The 18,211-nt window shown below is 38.1% G+C and overlaps 2 protein-coding genes across 6 annotated transcripts; both read right to left on the minus strand.

Annotated features, from left to right (window-relative positions):
* Positions 1-989: 989 nt before the first annotated feature.
* On the minus strand, positions 990-7,709 carry rab31 (RAB31, member RAS oncogene family). The gene is made up of 7 exons (XM_026314347.1): positions 7,527-7,709; positions 5,695-5,774; positions 4,950-5,031; positions 4,102-4,173; positions 3,568-3,674; positions 3,208-3,317; positions 990-2,397 (listed from the first exon to the last, which is right to left on the minus strand). Exons 1-7 carry the CDS (start codon positions 7,560-7,562, stop codon positions 2,300-2,302), a joined length of 585 nt encoding a protein of 194 aa, XP_026170132.1. The 5' UTR covers positions 7,563-7,709; the 3' UTR covers positions 990-2,299.
* A 1,306-nt stretch (positions 7,710-9,015) lies between these two features.
* ralbp1 (ralA binding protein 1) lies at positions 9,016-17,722 on the minus strand. Of its 5 annotated transcripts, none has more exons than XM_026314126.1 (10): positions 17,659-17,722; positions 15,521-15,823; positions 14,148-14,579; positions 13,663-14,012; positions 13,028-13,189; positions 11,919-12,050; positions 11,544-11,654; positions 11,333-11,454; positions 11,106-11,226; positions 10,529-10,828 (listed from the first exon to the last, which is right to left on the minus strand). In XM_026314126.1, exons 2-10 carry the CDS (start codon positions 15,768-15,770, stop codon positions 10,529-10,531), a joined length of 1,980 nt encoding a protein of 659 aa, XP_026169911.1. In that variant the 5' UTR covers positions 15,771-15,823; positions 17,659-17,722. The 5 variants fall into 5 exon arrangements, with proteins under 5 accessions (XP_026169914.1, XP_026169915.1, XP_026169911.1 ...); XM_026314127.1 differs by having other exon boundaries at positions 15,521-15,844; positions 17,659-17,697; XM_026314128.2 differs by lacking the exon at positions 17,659-17,722 and adding an exon at positions 17,057-17,616.
* Between the last annotated feature and the right edge of the window lie 489 nt (positions 17,723-18,211).

Consider the following 18,211-nt stretch of genomic DNA (forward strand, 5'->3'; position numbering starts at 1 on the left):
AGTTATACTGGGTATGGAAATCAGCTCTATCCACCCTTCATCTTAGTGGACAATTACAAATGTATTGTTTCTTTACTAATTGCACTGTATCATGATTTTAAAAAGGCAGACATGTTCTGCATGTTTAGTTACAAAAATGGCCAATTTTTCACAAATTGTGCACAGGGAAATATAAGCACAACTGTATGTTGTTGAATTGATATTTTTCAGTGTATATATAATATATACTGTACTATAAAAAATAAGTATACTTATCTCCTTTTTTATTTTATATTACATTTTTTGTCTATTTAATACAAATCTGTTGACCATGCCTTGAGATTTTGGGAGAGTCTTTTTGCTTCCTATGCACATATCTTTGTGTTCTTAGTAAGTAAATAATTCTTGTTAGTGAGTCTCCTCTCATCATGGTCTTTCTCAACAAGGGTTAGAACATTTAATCAGATGGGTTGCATTGCAATCCTTGTGTTCTGGCATCTTTGATGAGCATTTTTGTTTTATCCTCCCAAAGGGAAAAGTAACTCATAAACAAAGCTGAAAATAGAATAATTCATACTTTATTACATTGTTTAATACACAAGAGTTAATCTGCCCTACAGAGGATACAAGGAAGCATGACTTAGGCGTACAGTATCAGGATGGCTGCAGATAACTGGCAGTATTAAAGTTGACTGCTGCAGATAACTGGCAGTATTAAAGTTGACTGCTATGTGTACGGTTAGTCTGTACTGATTTAAACTAGTCATGCATTCTTCTAGCCATATGCACATCATATATTTGTTTTGAAAAAAACATTTTATATGTTTTCTATCTTCTATTGTGAATAAAATGTGGGTTTATGAGATTTGCAAATCATTGCATACCATTTTTATGTAGATTTTACACAGCGTCCCAACTTTTCTGGAACTGGGGTTGTAGATTACATTAAAAATAAAGAACTGAGCTTGACTAACCAATAGATGTGGATAAAACATTTTTACCCAACAAAGTATAAATGTAAACATATTTTTAGGGTATGGAAATGTGGAACCAGAAATACTATTAAACTAGGAAACCATGCTGAATCTAATGAAGTCAACTTTCATGTCCATTTTAACTTTTATCTAAATAGCACTGTTGTGGAGTATTTCAATATTTAAAAATACCTTCTAAAACTATGGTCTAAATATGAATAAGTGCTGTTGTAAATTTTTGAAGTGGTTAATGTACTACTGCAGCAACCACAATACACAATTAAGGAGATTCTACTGACAGGGCTAAGGACGATCTTCACTGATACCCTTTTTCAATTTTTTTTTTCTTTGTTTGGTTTTGCATATACCATACATCATTTTTGAAATTTAAAAATTACAGACATGTTTAAAGTAAAATACATGCAGATTTTTTTCTTACCAGTATAAATGTAGCCCTTTTTCAGGTGAAAATACTTTTGGCAATTGTATTCGGTCATTCCCTGTAGTGAAATCTCAGACAATACGATGTAGAAAACATCATTATGTAAACAATTCTTGCATTGGTCACAGTGTTTCAACAGGGCATCATACTGTAATTATGTTTTAGGCCTCTAAGCTATTCATTCTGCAGGATTACAGTTAAACCCTTATACAGCAAATGTGCATGAACACACATGATGAAGTGAAATATAAAGCCGCTGCATCTGAGCTATACAACTGAATGTTCGTCTAAAGTTCGGACTTAACAACCTTATATTTAAACATTCTAATGTAAATCTATACAATGATACATACATGAACACAAAAGCTCCACAAGAAGGGAAGGTGTAGCCTTGATAAAAACTAATATAAAACCTTTCATTTAATGTGTGCAATGTAAGAGCCACAGTGCAATGAAAATCTACAGAGCAGCTGACTCTTGAAATGAAAACTTAGTTGCATCAACAACCAAATCCCAGCTTTAAAAGCACATCAGCTAGATTACATGTTATTAATTTGTGCTTTATATTAAAACGACTATAGATAGTGGGATTAAACTGCCTTTTTCTAATGAGCTATGTATCATACCAGACAGACATCGTAATGTAATTTAGGCAAAACACCACCTGAGGGGGACAAAGTGAAGGCTTTCTGCTTCCTGACTTCATCAGCCTAAATTAAATAAATGTGCATCGACCGATACCATACTGTTGGCAGGTTTTACTGTTTCATGTGCAAGCTGACCTCTGTCCACCCAAAGTTTGGTTTTCCCACTGGACTGTGGAATTTGTGCATATCTGGACTATGTGCTGTGCTGGTGGGGTATCTGGTGCTGAAGGAAGTAATCTCTTCAGCCACTGTTGGTACTAGCAGCATCTCCTGGTGGTCGGAGCAGGCTGCCGGGTGAGTTTAAAAGACTCGTTACTGTCCACTTCAGACTTTTCCAGGGGTGGAATCTGTTTACCTGAACACAGAGCACAGGGTTTTTAGATAGGTGTCATGCCAGATTTAATGTTAAAATTAACTATGTTGCCATTACATCCAGCAACAGTAAAACCAAAATATTGTCAGGATCCATGCTTTACTTGTTATAACATACACTGTAAAACAAAGATCACTTAAAGAACTTCAACTTATGTTGTTAATGCAGATTTAATATATGTTTCCCTTTTTAAAATTATAAAGAATTTGTTAGTAAAAGGTTGTTTTCAGATTCAGCTGCTAAGCGGAATTCACTAACTGACAACAAAGTTGAACTATTTTGTAAAAACAAAACAAACAAAAAAAAAAATTATATCATAAATTAACTGTCATTCTGAGCAGAACAATTTTGTCTTAAAACATGTCCAGAGGGAATCTTTAAAACAAATCCAGATTTGTAAACGACAGTGATTTAAAACACATGGGCATCTAGGAGGCAGGGAGGACTTTAAAAAACTGTTGAGGTGGAATATGGGAAACGCAAAATCCAGAATTACTGGGGCCTGACCCATACTAGAGACAAAAACCAGGACATCTCTACCTCCACTGCTTCTCATCTTTATGGAAGCCCAAAACTTCAAAAAACAGACAGTTGCAGTCATATTAAGTTATTTGAAAATGCTTCTCTAGTATTTCTCTGAGTATATTACCCTTTTTTTTCAAACATTGATCTGACTACATTTCACCTACTACCCTATATGCTTTCAGCTAGTTTTACAACACTGTTCTTCCTTGTTATTGCTAACTTCCAAGCAGGCTATTTACAGACATAATATAAAAGCATCAAACCTACTGATTTTCTGAAAGAGCTCCTCGACATTGACTGCATTTCTGGCACTAGTCTCAATAAAAATAGCTGCAATTGATTCTGCAAACTCCTTGGCTTCCTTCATAGGAACTTCCCTGTAAAGGAAAAAGACACCAAATTACGGTAAGTGTGTAGTTATTGGTAAAGATAATGTTTCATGTTTTCTAATAAAGATATGTGTTTGTGCCAGTGCATGACAGACCTACAACTAAAACAAATTAGCCTTCGCTATGTCTAGTAATGATGTGTGTAATATCACTTCAATATCAGCACACACAACTTGAATTACATGAACTGACTAACAGTTTCTTTACAACTATGATGATCTAAGAACAGTTTTCTCACCTGATGTCTCCTAAATCATTCTTGTTCCCTGCTATAGCTACAACAATATCCTCTGGACCATGTTCCTTCAGCTCCTTCACCCACTTCTTCAGTGTCTGGAAAGAGTCCTGAATGACAAGAACACACTATAGTCAAATTGAAGATGTCCAGCATTTTCTTCAATGTGTGTCACATATTCATTGCATTAGATGGAGTTTTTCTGACAACTTTCCATTTACAGACCAGGAAAGAATGACATTTTAGGTCATGGAAGCAAAGCTTCCTGGATTGATGGAAAAGTAACTGAATTTCACATCAAGCTCTTAGTATGAATCCAGGCTCTTCAGTTACACACAGCTAATACACTAGGGAGCAGCTGCACTGGTAAAGTTAGGGTTGGAGGGCATTGCTCAAGAATACCTCAACAACAGTAAGAGAAAGAAAAAAGGCTGTTACTTATTCATTTTGACTTCTTGGATTCTACCAGCTGCTCATCACCAAACCGAGTTTAATTTACTGTCAGTCCTTTGTCTTTGAGTGTTCTGTTATTCTTACCAGTTTAGTGATATCATAGACTATGACAGCAGCTGCTGATCCTCTGTAGTACATTGGAGCTAATGAGTGGAACTAAAAATAGACAAGACATTTAAAGCAGTTAGCATGATCGAACCTTTATGTCTTTTATTTATTTGTATTCAACATTACATACAAACTACTGATATGCATTACCACCTATTACAGTCAGAAGAAATGTGAATCATAGCCCTGTTCTTGTGGCAGTACATGCAATATAAATAATGAGATCTCATTGGCCCTCAGAGCCTCTAGTGGTCAAACATAACAGTGTCTTTATTTTTCATGCTGCCAGTGGTGACAATATCAACATCCTAGTTAATCGTCTGCAGTGACAGACTTTATTCAAATAACTCCCCCTAAAAGAGGAATATTTTAAGGGGGGGTTGATATTCTGAGTTGCACTATGTTAACATTTGTGTGTGTGTTATGTTGCTCACAGATGTTGACCAAAAAAACCAAATCAAGCAGACAGACAAGCATGAAAAATGTAGTATCAGATAGCAAGAACTTTAAACATTGAAAAGTTGAAGTTTCAAGATATAATTTCCACACACAAGCAGGAAATACTTGCACTAGTTTTTCCATACAGTAAGCAAGTCTGGCAGGCTTCAACTACACACTCCTCTTCTATCAAATGAATCACCATGGTCTCATATTTCACACCTAATAATATTTCCATGTCAAAGGAAGCCCTGACAGTGAAGTGACTATGTCACCTGATGAAAATCTTTGGGAAAATTAAATTATTCCTAAAAACCTAATTTATTAAGTCATGTGTTTAAACTTATAAAGAATAAATTAGAATTTAATATTTTGGAAGCACTCACTCTTTCCTGTCCGGCTGTATCCCAGATCAGAAATTTGTGTAGTTCATTTCCACATGGCACTGTCTTGGTCAGGAATGATGCTCTGAGAAGAATACAGTGCATTTCACCACAGTGATTCTAACCATGTTCTTAAAAGCCACAGGAAACAAGTCAGCAAGAAACAAATAACACTGAGTATAAAGATGCCTGACAGTCCATGTTGCATAAAATCACTAATGCTGGGTGTTGGGTCTGAGGTAGACAAAACAGCCATCAAACAAGAGCCACCACAATGACATCAGGGCTAACAACAGCCTCAAACATTTGGTTAGATATGACTTCATTTTTCGTCATCTTGCCAAAGAAAAAAACTTTTTGCCAGCCAGGTAGTTTGGTCTATTTTTTGTTTACCCAGAGGGGTTTCCAAAAAGGTGTGTAAGTGTGGAATGGTCACTACTAAAATTAGAAAGAAAAACTTAATTATTCATTTCTGTACCAAGCTTCAAACATCCACCATTGACCTGAACCATTAGCGTACTTTAAAAAATGTGCATTACATTTTGGCTAAATGAGCCAAGGTAACTGAGATCATTTCTGTTTTTTAAGATGGAGTGATCCTTATTTTCTTACATAGTTCAGAAATGTTCTTGGTGTAATATTTAAAATCAGAATTACTGGTACCATCTACTGGCTTAACAATTGTATACATTTCTAAACAATTTCCTGCTGTTAGGGTCTTCGGTGATTGGTACTGTGATGTTCTTACCCTATTGTAGGACTAATGTTGTGGTCAAAATGATCCTGAACAAATCGGCAAACAATACTGGATTTCCCAACTCCAGTGTCCTGAAAACAGGAGGTTACACATCATTCACAGCACTTTGAAACAAACACATTAAAGGAGTCAGTGCTTACTACTGAATACTAATGATTATGCAACTGTGTGGTCACATGCCCACCACATCAGACAGGTTCCTGTTATTCCATGAATCTACAACTAGCTCTGTATTTATAGTCAATACCCCTTATTTGCACAAGACAGCACAATATATCTGTCAGAAACAAAACATGTTAATTAACATCACAGCTGAGAGCTTTAAGGGCCTTTGTGAGAAAAAAATGCTGATTCAATACAACATGAAACATATACTATGCAATAGTTCAATAAAGACAGACAACAAGCAGTGCACAAAGCAAACAAAGTGTTTGTAGGTTACTGTGAATCTGGGTCCATATTTATTTAGTTCTCTACTTTATTTCTCTAAATTTCTGTTACAGTGCGAAAGGGTCCAGTGAGACCCAAAACAAACTCCAAACATGAACCACCCCTTACTGCTCTTTGCCCATCCCACGAATGACAGAGGCCTGGCTGCATCAAAATATGCAAAAGGCAGCCGGTAGTCCAAAGCTAGTGTTAGCTCACTAGTGATGAGGTTGATAGTTCAATGATTTGTGATATATAGTATGGCAAACAATGTTTCTACGGGGTGAATTTACTTAGTTGTGTCTATTTTGATGAGATAGTCAGAGAATGTGTAAAATCTGAGTAAATGCACCTTTAACTATTTAAAGTCAAACGTTGAATTTAAGTTAAAGACAAAAGTAATCTTTTACTTTTATTCCCACTAAAAAACTTTGAAATAAAAGCAATATATCAAACTGCTTAAGGCTGATATACAGCCAAAGTATTTCATCCTATTTCTATATTTACACAATGTAAATGTGGAATAGCTGACAATTACTGCCTTTTTTTTTTAATTTCACACAAACAAAAATGTACTTTGAAAAATTCTAATTGAGGTAATATTCAGGTGAGCTGCAGCAGTGAAAGACAGCATGTGTTTGAAGTTTTCACTGCACATGGAGAACATGAATAATGTAATTAGAAAAGTAACTACAGCTGTCAGACAGATGAGGTGGAGTACCAGGTACAACATTTGCCTGTGGAATGTAAGTTAGTGGAGCAGCAGAATAAAGTTTCATAAAACACAAACATGCGCTCCAGCATTGAAACACAGGGCTAACAAACAGGCTCAGGCTATTAAAATGTGTCCTGTGGAGCCTGTGAGTGACCTGGTGAATGTTGTGTAGCTATTAAAAAAAAAATCCCCTGTTCCTCTTTTGTCCTTGGATAAACCAGCAGTTTGCGGTGTCACCGTGTGCGGAGCGGCGGTTTTGCTAACGCTGCAGGAAATCTTAACGGCTGCCTGACGGTGACGTAATGGAGCCGTTAGAAAATAAGACAAAAAAACACGCACAAAACTACATGTTGTCGTCTTAAAGCTGAGATTTACACACGGGCGATTAAAAAAAAAAAAAAAAAACTAGCCTAAAACGACCGCTGCGCCCACCAGTCGATGAGCTGTTGCAATTTGCTGTCAACTAGCCATCAACATTATTCCAATTTCCAAGTTTTCCTCACGAAGAAAAACACGATAAAGTAAAACCAGTTGAACAGATAAACAAAAGCCACAGTGTCCGCTGGAGTTAATGTGCTGTTAACGATAAAAATGCTCTCCGTTAGTGGGTTAACTACACTCGCTGCAGGCTGAAGGAATTTTCCCCCAAAACGGATCAACAAAAACATCTGCCACTTACCCCTAAAAGGCAAACTTTGAGCTCCCTTATGGCCATGGCTGGTTGCGACAGTTAATATATCATTGTCAGTGTTTTAGTCAGTGCCTTTGTCTCATCATGCTTCAAACTCTGATTTTTTTCCTCTTCAGGGATAAAAAAAGAAACCCAGCCCCTCAAACAGACAGACTGACCATCTCCTCGAACCTAGTGTCAACAGTATAAATGACAAACAGAACTTCCTCTGATGACTTTCAAAATAAAATGCAAACGGAAGTATATTATTCTAACAGCATTGTGAGGCAGATTACCCAGAGTATTTCTAATTTAACCTGCTTTATACTTCTACACTACATTTCTAAAGGAAATATCCTTTTTACTGAACCACATTTATTTATCAACTGTTTTGTTAGTTTCAGATTTCAATTTAGGATTTAAAAAACTATGAAATACACTGCACTGTAAATATCAAGTTATTTCCAAGCTTTCTGCTCATGACCCACTTACAAAAATGCTGTCTAGTGGAGGCACTGCGTCATGTTTTGGGCAACAAAAAGGTGGAAGCACTTCCACCAGACATTTCTCCTCAAAACATGTCATATGGTTTCACTTAAATATTGTTACTGTAAAAGGTTAAATTATTAAGGATTACACAAATATGTAGTATATCTGAAAGCAGATTTGTGTATCTGAACTTCAATTTATTTTCTTTCTCTTACTTTTTTCCTTGATTGTTGTCACTTTATCTTGCCAAGACAGTACAACAGACAAGTAGTATACTTTTGAAAAACTCTTAAGTAAAAATAAAGAATGTTTTAAGGAAACATGTAATTCAGGTATTAATATAAAAAGTAGGATTATGCAGAAAAATTGCTAACATGGTCATTATATCATTGGATTATTTTTTATCAATGGATTTGCAAGCAGCAATTTCTAATTATACTTGAAGGTGAAGGTGAATGCTAATTTAAACCCCTTCATACACTGGTTGGTCATTTAATTGAAAACCACTAGCAACTAAAACCATGGGAAAAACCATGATACTTAAAACCATGAGAAAAAAAACATATGATACTTCCTGAAATGCAGTTCAGTATAAGGAACATTCAATGACAATATTGAAGTATTTGAAAATGTACTTAACTACAGGGTGTAGGTACCAAGTCAAAAGGGTCACCACACTATGTGAACACTTCCCAAAAGTTAACAACAAAACACATACCGATACATCCATATATCCAGTCTTGTTTTGGCCGTTTTTGTTTTATTAAAGCAGCTAATTTCCAAAACGACGACAAAGAGTTGGGTGGTTCCAGTATCTCCAAGATAAACAGTTCACTTACTCAAAATAAATAGAGGTTTTATTTACAGGCTGTGATAGGAAAAAGTATTCAGAGAATGTGTAATGCAAAATAGGAAGCACTAAATATGGACTACACTTTCAGTTCAACACAGCTGAGTCAAAAGGTAAACCTTGAAATATCTGTCAGAGAAAAAGAGAGATTCATTGTAATTGTTCACACTGACACTTTATTCTTCAGCGCATTATTCTGTCTGCAACAATGAGCTACAAAAGCTTGGAACAATATGAAAATAACCTTATGAGAAGCTTCTGTGCCAAATTTAGCACTTATCTGGTTCAGTCACAGGATTAATAACGCGTTGAATCATGAGTCCAGACGAGATTTGTCCATGACCACAGCAGGCACAGTCACACTAGCATCCTCCATTTTACAGGTCATTAATATTAAAAAAAAAAAAAAAAAAAAAAAAAAAAACATGACAAAACCCAAGAGCTGAAAATACAGTATGTTTGCAATTTTACAATAATTTACATTAAATTGTAAGTAAGCCTTTGCTTTAAATATCACTGAACAATGACAGTACTTTGCAACAGTTATTGATCAGTTGTGAAATGAAATGATTGACTTGTGTTGTGTTTACTCACTTCCAACTGATGCCCAGGTACAAAAACCCCACACATCAAATACACAACAAAACTAAATTAGCCTCCTGAGTGTTTCTGCAGACATTCTGAAGACAAACATGTCACCACAGATTTGCTGTCACATAACACAATTGGAGAAATGTCACTTCCCATGTTTCCTTGTTTGTGCAAGAGAGGCAGAGATAACCGAAACGACGATTGCACCAAAGAGCTAGTGCTGTTTCACACAATGCTGCCTCCAGCTGTTTGTCTATGTTTTTGCAGTGATCAATGTATTTTTGTTGCATATTTGTTTGCCATTCAGGTTTTCATCCACTGGTCAGTTGTAAAGTACAACACCACGATGTGCATCTGTTGTCCAAAGAAAAGAAAGCTTCTACAATGTATTTATACATATATTCATATATTACTAAAAAGCTGTCAATTAAAAACCAATGTATTTCTTGAATACCTACTAATCTGTACTCTTCAGAATATTACTTAAATATATAACATATAGATAGACCAATCATAAATTCTTCATTATTTAAAGAGTTTTTTTGTATAAGTTGGTTCTCTGGGAAAACTTGCCCAGTCTGGCATCTTCACTTATAGCACAGTGGTCTCTCATTTTCATTTAGGTAATGGACATAGGTCATATTTGGTGCTTCTATCTTAAGCCCATACATAAAAAAATAAATTACTGTCACCAACTTTTGTTTTTTTCCCCTTCCTTGCACTGTGAGGCATACCATGCCCCCTCGTCCTCGTCCATACAGACATGGCACTATAAATTTTCTATGGTCCCACCTTGTCTCTCACACTAATAGACAGTTGTCCACTCCAGCAGCTACTCTACTTTCTTGTGTGTGTGTGTGTATGTGTGTGTATGTGTGTGTGTATGTTTTGCATGGGAAAATGGGAAAACTGTATTTGAGGTGAGCCAGGACACCAACAGAACATGACAGAATTGTGGTATTAGTACTACTAATGATCCAGCAATATACAATCTCCAGTGGATAATGAGTGATGCTACAGGACAACTGACCAGCGGCAGAGAGATACAGCAGCACACAGAAACCAAATACCTACCGACATCTCACATGTTGGTGTCTCTCCTGTCTTTGCTTGGCGAGGGCTTTGAGGGATCCTTAGCCGTCTTTCCGTTGGCCGAGGCAGCTGCGTCTGAGCTGGCAGCCAACGTGGTAACAGAGCGTTTGGGTTGCTCCTCGCTGCGGGCCTCTGGGCTCGGCTGTGTGGGTGCAGCCTGCTCGGCCGGTGGCTGGACAGTCAGCTCCTGCTGTAGCTTGTGGCTCTGCAGGAGGCGGAGCTGGACACGGAGCTCCAAAATGGCCTCCTGCTCCTCGTGGATGGCCTGGTTGAGGTGGGTGTTCTTGTTCTATGGGGCAACAAAACCCAGATAGTCCTAAAGAAACGTTCATCTAGTAATAGTCACAAACAGTGAATGAGTGTTGGAATGAAGGAAATAACTGAACTAAGTATCCATGGTCAGATTTTTGTGCTACACATTTACTTGCGCTACGTAATCTCCATAGAAATAATTTTACTACCATGTTGTAATCAAACTCAACACACACACACACACCACACACACACATTTCCTGTAACTAACGAATGATCACTGGGATCAATTATGTGCTGTATTCTTTTCTCACCTCCAGTTCTTCATTTTGCTTCTGCAGATCTTCCAAAATCATCTGCAGTTCTTCCTCATCTTCACTCTCACTTTCACTGTCTGAGGAATATTCCTCTGTCTCACTGCGACCCTGCTGCCGACTGAACAAACAATGCTGTGTTACACTTAACAAATAATATAATATGTGTATTGACTGTTTATCATAATAATAGCTTTGAAGAAAACAGTCTCTCAGTCAGCTCTTACCTCTGTATGTCTGCAATCTCAGCCCGCAGCCTCTCGATTTCTTCCTTCTCAGTGGCTATCTGTCTGCGAAGCACTTGTTCAAGAGAGATCAGCTCCTCCTGCTCTGTAAGGATCTCATTTTCCTGATTATGGATAAGAAGTACGGAAAACATAAATTTATTGCACTTCAGGTTTGCACACATGCAGCTTAATAAGAGTCAGACTGACTCACCTGTGCTAAGAGGAGGTTGATAACTTCCTCCTCATTCTCAGTCATTTCCTCTTTTGAAACATCTTCCTTTGACAGACTTGCTATCTCCTGGGCTATTTTACTCTCACACTCCTGAAAAGAAAAGACACAAAGTGCAAAATAATCCAAATAAGTTTTCGTGCTCAGTTTAGGAGTTGTTGATTCATTTTGGTGGTTGTACTTTGTAATGTTGGACTGTACTTCATTGCACAGACAACTGTTTCTGTTGTTTAGTCTCACTAATATAGAAGTGAAGGACAAATGTTTAGCTGAAAAACAATTATTAAAACTGCCCTTAAAAGAAATGAAATATGCTGACATACGCACACAAATAAATAATTTGGACACAAAACAAACCTGACGTTTGGCCTCCCTCAGTTTGCGTTTTAAAGCTGTTAGAATTCGCTGAACCTCCCACAGTCGCTCCTCTTTGGATAAGTCCTTCACCCCTGCCTGCAGGTCCCTGTGTAGGCAGTTTAGTAGAAACTCCTGAAAACACACACATGCATGTTTCAAGACAAAAGTTAGCTGGCACTAATATCCAAAACAATTTTAATGCAACAGTCAACGTGTGAATCCATTATTCATGTAACAATTTTAAAAGCTGTTAGTCTTCCTTAGAGTAATCAGTGGCAACTTAAATCTGGGATGCATGAATGAAAGGTTAGATACAGAAGCTGAGAAAAAGAGATTCAATTCAAATTTAACCTCCTCTACATCATTTCTTGTGAAAGGAAAATAATCTTCATGAGATTTTACATCACATACACATACAGAGATACATTTAAAAGCCACCTCAAGCATTTTATTTTCTCCAACACAGATGGAATGTAAAGTTGAGGATGTTTCCAGTTTGTGTTTATATTGCAGTGTGATCTGTGCTCTGGCATATAAACTAAATGACAGGAACCTCTGGAACACATGGTGACAAAACATGAAGTCCTGACTAACTGTGAAACAGGAGCGAAGACATATATTGCTGACAGGACAATGTACTATAAACAGAAGAGGTTTACTTTGCAAAATTCTTGTTGAATGACTGTATCTATTGTGAAACACTTTAATGCCTTCCTAAAGTCTTGTATTATTTGCTTATTTGGAAGTAACTAAAATGTAGAAGTGACCCAAATAAATGATGTTTTTAAACTTCACAGCACATTTAACCAAAGGCATCAGAGCAGGTGTAGAAAGCAGCAGCCTCCCTATAAACTGTTCGGGTCAAGTGTCTTTAGCAAAAAATAAATAACAGTTGCTACTCAGTTATTTTCATTCTTCGTTAGTTTGTAAAAGATATTTATATGATTTAGCAATTTCATTAATTTAATTAATTCAACAAAATGTTTTAGTTTATAAAGGTGTTAAAAAAAAAGTGAATTAAAATGGTTATCGTATCACCCCTCTCATATAGGTCTGTTTAATGTACACTCAATAAGATAAGACAGACACTGCAGCAGGACTCAACCCACCTGCCGTCGGATCTCCTCTTTGATGCTCTCCTGGGTCTCGGGCAGCACCGGCATCGTTGCCATGTTGGACCAGCGAAGCGGCCGTACCACTGGCTTCAGGACTACATCTCCAAACAGCTCCCTCACATGAGTGAAGAACACATAGAGAACGCGATTTCCAATCTAAACGGAGATAAACAAATCAGTGAAAACAAAGCCCAAAGCTACATGCCAATACACAGATTGCATCTAGGTTTGCATTGCAAGTGGAGCGGTCTTTGTATTTTCTTTATCAGACCAATGTAAATTTTGACTGTATCAATTTTTCTCATTAACTGAAAGAAATGTTTATTTAACAGTGCTGTGGCTATTGCTGCTGTGGGTTCAGTATAAGTGGAGCAGCCACAGAGACTGCCCCCAACGGGAATAAATTAGCTTCACTAAACTGGGCCAGGGTTTCTGAGAAAAACTGTGTGTTTGATCCAATTATAACTCATCTGGTTTGTTGCTAGGTGGAGGTTTCTTATCTTTTGGGTAGAGTTGAGCCTGAATTAAACTTGCATACTTGTCTTTGATGTTTAGTTTGCCTGTTGCTGCTCTGCAATATTTCATCTCAATTTCCATTTTCTTTGCTTTGTCTGTCATTCCTCTCTAACCTGTATTGTTGGGTTGAGGACGATGGAGATATTTTGAATATTCATCTTGGTATCAGCCTCTCTGGCAATGACGTGGTCCATGTGCGTGACGAGCCAGGTGAGAAGAAGTCGGCTTTCTGGTGAGACCTCCGACAAAAGCCTCTGAAACTCCGTCACCTTCTCAGCCTCCGTCTGCCGACCACAGACATCCTCAAAGCGCTGGACCAGCTCTCGACTCAACAGGTTCTCAGGCAGCTCGCGAAGGTACTGCTTCAGTAGACTGGCCACTGTGTGGGGGTCATACTCCTCCAGACAGGGGCACTCCTCCCGGTCATAAGACGCTTTCAGCTCATCCACCTTGGACTTCATACCTGAGAGGAAGAGAAGTTGATCAATCAGACAAATAAAATAATTGGAAAAAGTAACATACTATTTTTTTTTTTATTTTCTGCATTTTACAAGCATTTTGCAAGATGTCATATCAACAAGATCCCAGTTTTCTTTACCTGAGACCCGGTAGATGCCCTCACACTTCATGCCATAATTTTCAATATAGTCCACACACTCTCTGAAGATGGCTGGCAGCTGGATGCCATCATACAGAGCTGTCCTCTTGATGGCTTCAGCCAGAGGTGCTCCGAAGATGGGCCTGAAGGTGGGGGTCTCCACCGGGACTGGTTCTGCTTCAGTTGTTGGTTTCTTCTTCTTCTTCTTCTCCTTCCACTGTTTAACAACATCTGCAGCCGTCAGGTCCTTAGACTTCTTGTCCTTGGCCTTGTCTTCCTTGGGGCCCTTCTCCTTCACCTTGAAGTCCTTTTCCTTTTTCTTAGAGAAGCTCGGCTTCTTGAACACATGGATTCCCTTGGAGCGCTTCATCTTGGATGGACTCTCTGCTTCGTCAGCTGAGCTGTCCTCCTGAAAGGCAGCGTATCCTTCCGCTGTTAGAGTTAAAGAAAGAGAAAGAAGAAGCAGAAAATAGATTTGAGGGGAGTAACGCCACTGTTTTTATCCTCCTCCTACAACAGAACAACGATAACAGTGAAACAGAAACAGGAAGAGCGATGTGTGAGAGAGAAGATAGCAGAGGAGGGGGAGAATGGGACTTGGAAACAAGGTCAGCCACTGATTTAGCAGAGCTCCCACTGCACCTTACGCCTCTCCTCTCCAAAACCAATTTAAATATTTCTCCTCAGCACAAACAGCTACAAGAAAATCTCAAAGACAGTGAGTGGCCTCTACACAGTTTTTGTCCCCTATAATCGTCTCTACTCTAGGTTTCCGCTGAACAATCCCTGTATATCACACCACTGCCTGAGACACACCTTCCCTGGGATCTCTGGGTGTGCCCTGAAGCTATCCATCTCTTCCTCTGTCTCACTGTACATGGAAAAATCCTGATACAAAACAGACAAAGACCTGTCGACTACTCAGTGAAAAGCATTTTTGGTAAAGGAGGGTTCTCACTGGGACAACCAACATGATGACATGAGCCTTCTTTTACCCAACAGCTATTACCGTAATGTTACTCGGTTATTCTGTTCTCAACCACTCCTTAAAACACTAATATCCTTCTGTGTTACGTAAGTCATACAACATTGAGGAAGTAGTCATGAGGAGATTCAAACATATAAAAATGACAGAGTAACAAAGCTTGTGAGGATAAAGTATCCAGCTTTTTGATTTTTCTGCTATAAGCACACACACTATACTGTGTTGTGTTATGGTCCTGTGTCAGCTTTGAGCCATTTCTTTTAGCTTAAGTAAAGACAAAAAAATAGCTGAAAGCAAAATGTCCATTAAATGACCTTGTGCAGGTGAAACATCTATTTCTAATGTAAATAATGAACTTTCAACTTCAAATTCTAAGATTATTTCTTACTCCTTTTCTCCTTCTTCTTGAACTTGTTCTTCTTCTTGCTGTGCTCTTTGTCATCGTCTGAGACATAGGCGTCAGGTGGCTCGTGGTGGTGGCCATCATGAGGTGGTGACGGCTCACCAGTACGATACAACCCTGGGAACTTTGTGGGGCTGATTTCCTCCGAGCTGGGGGTACGGGCCACGCTCCCTGGGTGCTCAGCCCTGCGCTGCTCAGCAGGACTGCTGCTGGGGGGCAGGAAGCACTCAGTCATGGCTGCTTTAGCCTGATTACTCCTCTGGCTGGCACATCACCTCTCCATCACACCTGCAGCAGAAATATGAGGTACTGAAACAAATACAAAGCAGCATAAGAGTTCTCAGATACGTTTCTCAAACATCCTTTCATGATTCCTTCTGCTCAGCTCAGAGCAGGTCTACATTTCTTCACTTGTTATCCAGATGTTACTTATGTGACAGGCAGCAGCCACACACATTTAGAACAAGTGAATAAGTACAATTTGAATAACTCACTTTCTTTAATGTTTAAATACATTTGAATTAGGACATGATTAACATACATTAGTATATAGACATTATTTATATCTATTGATCTGTAAATCAGGTCCAAACATTTTGTATACAGACCATTAAAAGCAGAACAAACAAAGCTGCAGCACTTCCTGCTTGTAAATACAAGAGTTGCAGAACCAGTGGCACGTTATTTCACAAAACCTGTTTAAATGCTGTTTTTATGGTATGTTACTATTGGACATTCCATTTTACTGATATTTTAGCTGCCTCAGTGCAGTGTTTTAATGTTTTAATTAAAAAGTTAAGCACTTTTTACCTTTACCTGTATAAATAAAGTTAATTATTATTATATTTTTCTTTCATCGTGAATAGTTTGGAGATGACTGAATGAACAAAACAACTGCAACAGTAAGGTCCACCCACCAGATGGGGCTCTGTCACATAGACAATAACATCTTCCATGTTCTACTTCTGGCATACCAATGTCCACAGTCAGCAAAAACACAATCGCTGATGAACAACAGAAAGATCGATTCATCAGGATCATCCCAATGACTACAGTGAATTGTTAATCTGATTAACTGGATATTTGACAGTCAGGAACACAAAGTAAAACATTTCAAATTTAGACTCTTCTTGTTATGTCCCAATATTCTTCACAAATACATTCGTTTTTGTGGCATATTAAAAGTTTAATACAGTGCCTGTGTGGGCAGATTGCCTTATATGACTGAATAGTAAGATACTTTTAGTACAACATTTTAAGGTTCCGATTTAATTTTTTATGTATTACCTTTGTAGTCCTACTCTCTGTGGTGTACCTCCTTGAGTTGCTAATTGCTTTGATATGTCAGTGACTCATTATGCAGGTTATTACTTTGCTCATGGACGCACCTGCACATATTGTGCACGTAAATAAATCATCAGTTCACAATCACTTCAAATATTGTTAGATTTTTTTTGTGTGTTTTTTTTTTTTATAAGAGGCGAACTGTGCAGGTTTTGGAAAGAAGAATAATTCAGGTACCTTGTGTTATGGTGCAATGTGTTTACAGTAGTTTATAAATTGATCCTACTAATCCCGGGAAAATGATTCTCAAACTACCAGCAGGTTGAAAATCTCCTGTAACACATTAATAGTGTGAAACTGTGATAGACAAAGATGATAAGTGATGAGAAGCAGCAGCTAAACATGGACTAACACAAAATACTGATAAAGCCTGTCTGATAGTCTGAAATCTTCCTCCGATGTGGGAAGATTATCCTCTCCAATTTCTTCAAGTCGTCTTTGTAGAAGAAAACTAATTCAACACAATCACATGTCATCATCGTACTATAAAACACTGGGGTTAGTTTCTGTACTCCTGTCCTGCAGTATATTTACTCTAAAACCGGTCAGAAAGTAGAAGATTTCCTCTGAATGGAAGGGCCCAGATGCTAACGTTAATGCAGCTAGCTGCCGACCTGCTAAGCTAGCTCATTAGCCTGCATATCCGCCACGACTAAAGCCGCTGAACCGTCCGGACAAAACCAGCATCAGATATATATTGAGCTACATGTGCTAAACTCTCTTTCCCATCTGCTGCAATGTAGCTGAACCAGCAAAACACAAAAGCTCAGAAACTTTACCAAGTACTGTCCCGTTCCGTCAATTTTACACTCAAGCTTCCGGCTGTCTGTATACTAAATAAACCCATCTGCGCTTGCGCGGGAGCATAAGCGTATGATAGGAAATGTAGTTCGGGAAGAAAACTCTCACTTCCTCGAAGCTTCTACCGCAAATGTATATATATATAATCTGTGTAGGCTTCATGGGCAAGATGAATCTGGAACTAATGAGGGATGTTTAGACTGTGGTATCATTTTGATCGCAACCACAAGTTCGCTGTTCTACAAGCACGTGGACAAGAGAAACTGTCAAACAATGTTTTTACAAAGCAAATATAATGTAAATCTGAGGAAAATGCTCATACACACTCCCATATGCTGTGGTGGGCCCCAGAAGACTGGTGGTCATCCACACAGGCGAAACGCATTAGTCCTCTGCAGAAATTCACCCACTACTTTCACGTACTGTTTGTAGGTTCAGTTTTAAGGTGCTCGTACTTTAGTGTTTTATGCTTCTACTATTCCACATACCCAAAAGTAGCATACCTTTGTTACTTGATACTCCACTACATGT

Source organism: Mastacembelus armatus, chromosome 17, assembly GCF_900324485.2.
Source record: "Mastacembelus armatus chromosome 17, fMasArm1.2, whole genome shotgun sequence".
Taxonomy (NCBI): domain Eukaryota; kingdom Metazoa; phylum Chordata; class Actinopteri; order Synbranchiformes; family Mastacembelidae; genus Mastacembelus; species Mastacembelus armatus.

Bases quoted from the DNA above. Each gene is read 5' to 3' on its own strand.
- rab31 (XM_026314347.1), bottom strand. From the start codon at position 7,562: ATGGCCATAAGGGAGCTCAAAGTTTGCCTTTTAGGG. The intron at 5,775-7,526 runs GTAAGTGGCAGA...TCCTGTTTTCAG, and splicing joins TCAAAGTTTGCCTTTTAGGG to GACACTGGAGTTGGGAAATC. The intron at 2,398-3,207 runs GTAGGTTTGATG...CTCTGTGTTCAG, and splicing joins GGAGCTCTTTCAGAAAATCA to GTAAACAGATTCCACCCCTG.
- ralbp1 (XM_026314129.1), bottom strand. From the start codon at position 15,770: ATGACTGAGTGCTTCCTGCCCCCCAGCAGCAGTCCTGCTGAGCAGCGC. The intron at 14,013-14,147 runs GTAAAGAAAACT...TCTTCCTCTCAG, and splicing joins GGGCATCTACCGGGTCTCAG to GTATGAAGTCCAAGGTGGAT. The intron at 10,829-11,105 runs GTGAGAAAAGAA...GTTGCCCCATAG, and splicing joins AGCAAAATGAAGAACTGGAG to AACAAGAACACCCACCTCAA.